The sequence below is a fragment of the Elephantulus edwardii genome, unplaced genomic scaffold (assembly GCF_000299155.1).
Source record: "Elephantulus edwardii isolate Elephantulus edwardi_28Jun2011 unplaced genomic scaffold, EleEdw1.0 scaffold00226, whole genome shotgun sequence".
In the NCBI taxonomy this organism is placed as follows: Eukaryota; Metazoa; Chordata; class Mammalia; order Macroscelidea; family Macroscelididae; genus Elephantulus; species Elephantulus edwardii.
In genome coordinates, this window is record NW_006399976.1 from 1,663,585 (window position 1) to 1,668,010 (window position 4,426).

Consider the following 4,426-nt stretch of genomic DNA (forward strand, 5'->3'; position numbering starts at 1 on the left):
GGATTCAAACCGTGCGCCTCTGGGATTGCAGTGCAGCTTCTTGCCACTAGGCCACTAGAGCTCCCCTTAAACTCCAATCTTTATAGGAGCAGTTTGCCAGGCCTTTCTCCCACAGAGGTGCTGTCTTTCCATTAGTATCTTTACACCTGACCCCTAAGAGCTCTGGGGCTTAGGAGACACAAGGAGCTGAAATAAAAGAAACAGTTCAATCCTTACGAGTTAGAGAGTTGCATACCCTTTTCTGAATTTAAAGCAAAAGGAAAATTTCTGTGTAAGGAAAGAAAAATTGAGAAGGGCTTTTTTTCTCCAGGTTCCAATAACACCCACAACCAAGTTCACTGCCAGTGAGGTGACTTTTACTCACGGTGACCTCTCGTGGACAGCACAATCCGCGGTGACTTCTTGTGGACAGCAAGTCTATAGGGTCACCAGGCCTGTGTACTGAGGAGCTTCTGGAAGGATCTGAACCAAAGTCTGGACTAACCGGGTGTACAACTCCTCTTTTGGAGTCAGAGTTAGTGGATGAAGAGTTTTAAAGGCAGAAGAAAATTCTGACCTGAGAAGATCTGGGGTGTGACCCAGCACCCTGTGACCCGCCACGCCCCCTGGCCCCTGACTGTGTGCTAAGAATTCAGCTCACCGTCCAGGCTGTCATCATTGGCCTCAGACAGCGATGCTTCAGAGGGCTCAGCCTCACTGCTTCCAGGGGAGGATAAGACCATCTTCAGATGCCCGGACCCGGACCAGCTGCCAGGGAAGGAGAGCGCTGACGTGCGAGACACTGGGCCAGTGGAACCAGGGGTCTGTGGGGAGGATGTCCTGGAGCGAATGCGAGGGGGGGTCCTGCTGGTTGGCCTTGTGGCGGGTGGATGCGGCTTCAGGGATGGCTCGGGGCTGGGAAGGTCCTCACTGGGCAAAGGCAGAGCTCGAGGCCGAGCTGGGAGCTGACCCGACTTTGACTGGAATAAAAAATAAAAATTAATATTGCCACAGACAGTGCTCAGGCTACAGTGGGGCGGGGACAGGGACTCAGGGGCTGGAGCTAGTGCGGGGGCCAAAGACTTAGGGGCTGGGGCTAGTGGGGCGGGGACAGGGACTCAGGGGCTTGGGCTAGTGGGGGCAACAAGGACTCAGGGGCTGAGCTGTTACTCCTCTGTGTACCCTCTTCCCCCTCTGTCTTCATTTCTGGAAGATTAGGGATAGCACAGGAGGATAAAATGTCAGGTTTGGAAACAAATCCCAGTTACTTCCCAGACTGGAAACAAATCCACAATCCCAAGTATCACTTTGCCTTCAGATATATGGTGTTAGGTACACATTTTTTAAATCAGAGGCCCTGTGTGCCAAGGGTTAATGCACTTGCCTCCTAATCGAAAGATTAGTGGTTCCAGCCCATCCTAAGACACCTCAGAAAAAAATGGCCTGATAATCTAATTCTGAAGGATCAGCCCCCGAAACCTCATGGGGCAATTTCACTCTGACTTGTTGCCATGAGTTCAAGCTGACTTGAAGGCAAAGGATTTGTTTGCTGGTTATGACACGAAGGTAGAAGTAAAGCCTTTCTTTGAGACAAGTCAAAACTAAAACTCACCAGGAGGGGCTCTGTTTGTTTTTTCTCACTGCCTCTATTGCGAGTGAGTCCCCGATCTGTTGGTGTTTCTTTCTCTCTAGAAGACTCCATCAAGCTTCCCAGTAACTCTTTCATTTCCTCTTCATCACTGTCTGGAGAGTCAAACCTTCTAGCAGGTTCTTTTGGCGTGGGTGTTGGAAAATCCTGTTCTTTCCCCAGTCGGGCTTCCAGGGATGCCTGTGCAGCGGGGGGCTGTTTCTGCTTGAGGAACCTGCTGCCCTGCCCACTCTGTGCCTGGCCCTCAGTAGCGGGGGCTTCGTGGGTATATTTCTGCCAAGTTCTGTCTGTGTCGTGTGAAGAAACCTCAGCTATCCTCCCGGTGGGGCCCAAATCGCTGGCGTCAGGGGTCTTGGGGTCAGACTCTATGTCGGACAAGCCCCTCTGTGCCTTGCGGTTCCTGATCTTGGTCTCTATCTGGGCCAGCTTCAGGAGGGCGGCACTCGCCCGGGTCTGGGAGGTGGTGGTCAGGGGCTGGCCTGGGGAGGGTCTCAGTGCCCCCCTCAGGACGGAGCTCTGCTTTGGAAAGAGGCATCTGTCATCCACTGTTTGGTTTCTTTTCAGGAACCTGCTCTGGTTGGCTGTTATTTTGCTGAGACCCCTGCTGGCTTGTAAGTTTCTGAGTGCTTCCATTTTTGAGTCTTCTAAGGAGATGTCCCTGAAGTCACCAAACAGGTCATGCAGAGAGCGGCCGGCTTTTCTTACTGAAGCCATTCTAGGGAGGAAAGGGAGACGAGAGATGACCTAACGTGGGACAGCTCTGCTCCCCTAGTGCATTCGGCTCTCTCTGAGGTACCCATCCAGGTAGAGGTCCCAGCCCCCTCTGCCGTTTGGCTTGGCCACCTTCCCTTCAAGCCCAGTAACACATGACAATGATGATGACAACATCTGGATGTCCAGCAACACTCACTGCTGCCACCTGTCCGTCTGTGAAGCCTTGCATGTTGCTATAATACTTTTCACAGAGCTTCCAGACTACAGTGAATGAGGAAGAAAGGCCTGGTGATCAAATGTCAAGAACCAGCCCATGAAAGCCCAGTGGAGCACATGGTCCAATCCATAGTCAATGACGGAAAAGGCTTGGGCCCAGGCAGCGTTCCATTCCATTGTGCGTGGAGCTGCCATGAGTCCGGGCTAGTTCAATGGCAGCTGACAACACAACAACTACTTAGTCACCTTCAGTGCCAGGTAGTAAATAAAGCCCATTCAACACAGGAGTGGCACCTCGGGGGCTGGGCAGTGAGCGGACTCTCTGCTGAGCGCAGTATTTCCTCTCATCTCAGCCTCACAGAGCTCCTTCTGTGCGGTGGTTACCATCCTCCCTGCTTCCTGGAGAAAGCATGAGATGGAAGCTCACCCAGGTGGGTTCTCAACTAGCCTCCTCTGGGTGGAGAATGCTGTTGTTGATGTGTGATGTCCAGCTGACTGTGACTCACAAAGACCCCACACCAACATGCTCAGATGGCCTCACAGGGTTTTCAAGGCTGTAATCTTACAGGAGCTCATCGCCAGGCCTTCCACCTGAAGAGCTGCTGGGTGGATTTGATCTGCTGGTCTTTCAATCAGCAGCCAAATGCTTAACCGCTGCACCACAAGGGCATCTTGTCTGAGGAGTCAATTCCACTCAGCTCAACTCATTGCAATCAAGTTGGAACCAATTCATAGGTGACCCTCCAGTGGATTTTCAGAGGCTGAAAATCAAACAAGAAGACACTGTCCATCTCTCTCCTGCAGAGCCACTGGTGGATTTGAACCTGCTAAGGATTACCACTGCAGCTCCCTAAAGACTACGCCACTAAAGTGCCCTCGGCTGGGGATTTGTTGTGTGCTGTCAGGTCAGAACTGACTCATAGCTGACCCTCCAGTGAATTTTCTGAAACGGTAATTCACATGGAAGGAGACTATCGATCTTTCTCCCGAGGAGCAACTAGTGGATTTGAACCTCATGCCTTTGGGTTGGCAGTGCCACTCCTTACCAATAAACCAGAGCAGCAAAGTCAAATTGATGGTTCAGGTCTGATTCCAAGGATTATACATCTGCCCAGTACTGTGCTCTGGCCTCCCCCATCACTCCATAGTACCCCAGAGCCAAGCCCTCTCCCAGCTGTATGCCTCTGCCCAAGTTTGCTCGGCTCACTCACTACAGCTACTGAAACACAATGAATATTTAACAAGAGCCCCAGAAAACCTTATGTCACTGAAAGTGGGATGAGCACTACCCTGGAGAGGGCCTAGGGACACACACAGCATCCTGCCCCCAAAAGGTCTGTGATGTACAGGCATATATGGTGCCGTTTCCTAGGGCAAGGGGTGAGAACTTTTCATCAGATCCTCAGAATTCCCATCAGCTCTAAAACATACATCAGCTGTCACAGTTATCTGCAAAAGTTTAAAAATATTTTAAAGATCTGAAAAGACTAAAAGACACAGCATGAGTGAGAGTGTATGTGCTGTGGTCCCTTAAGTATTAGAATCCAACAATCCAAACATCCCATCAGAATCCCGCGGACAAGCAACTCCACGCACAGAAGTGTACATGCAATTTCTCTCTCAGAAGGCTACCGAGACACAGGGCCTGATTTGCAAAACATATTTTTAAAATGTCTATGACTTATTCATTGCAAATACATTTTATAAGAGACACAAACGCAGGTTATACACATGGACTTCACCTGACGGTATGCATAGGAATCAGATCGACTACATCTGTGGAAGGAACTGCTGGAGAAGCTCAATATCAGCTGTGAAAACTAGGCCGGGGGCTGATTGTGGAACAGACCACCAATTACTCATATGCAA

General features: G+C 50.7%; 1 protein-coding gene across 1 annotated transcript in view; it reads right to left on the reverse strand.

The window, feature by feature from the left end:
• Positions 1–2,341, reverse strand: part of LOC102865745 (chromosome unknown open reading frame, human C19orf44) — a 17,539-nt gene extending 15,198 nt beyond the window's left edge. The window contains exons 1-2 of the mRNA XM_006898325.1: positions 1,592–2,341; positions 641–959 (exon numbers count right to left, since the gene is read on the reverse strand). Coding sequence (XP_006898387.1) covers positions 641–959; positions 1,592–2,341 — 1,069 coding nt within the window. The remainder of the gene's footprint in view (positions 1–640; positions 960–1,591) is intronic.
• Between the last annotated feature and the right edge of the window lie 2,085 nt (positions 2,342–4,426).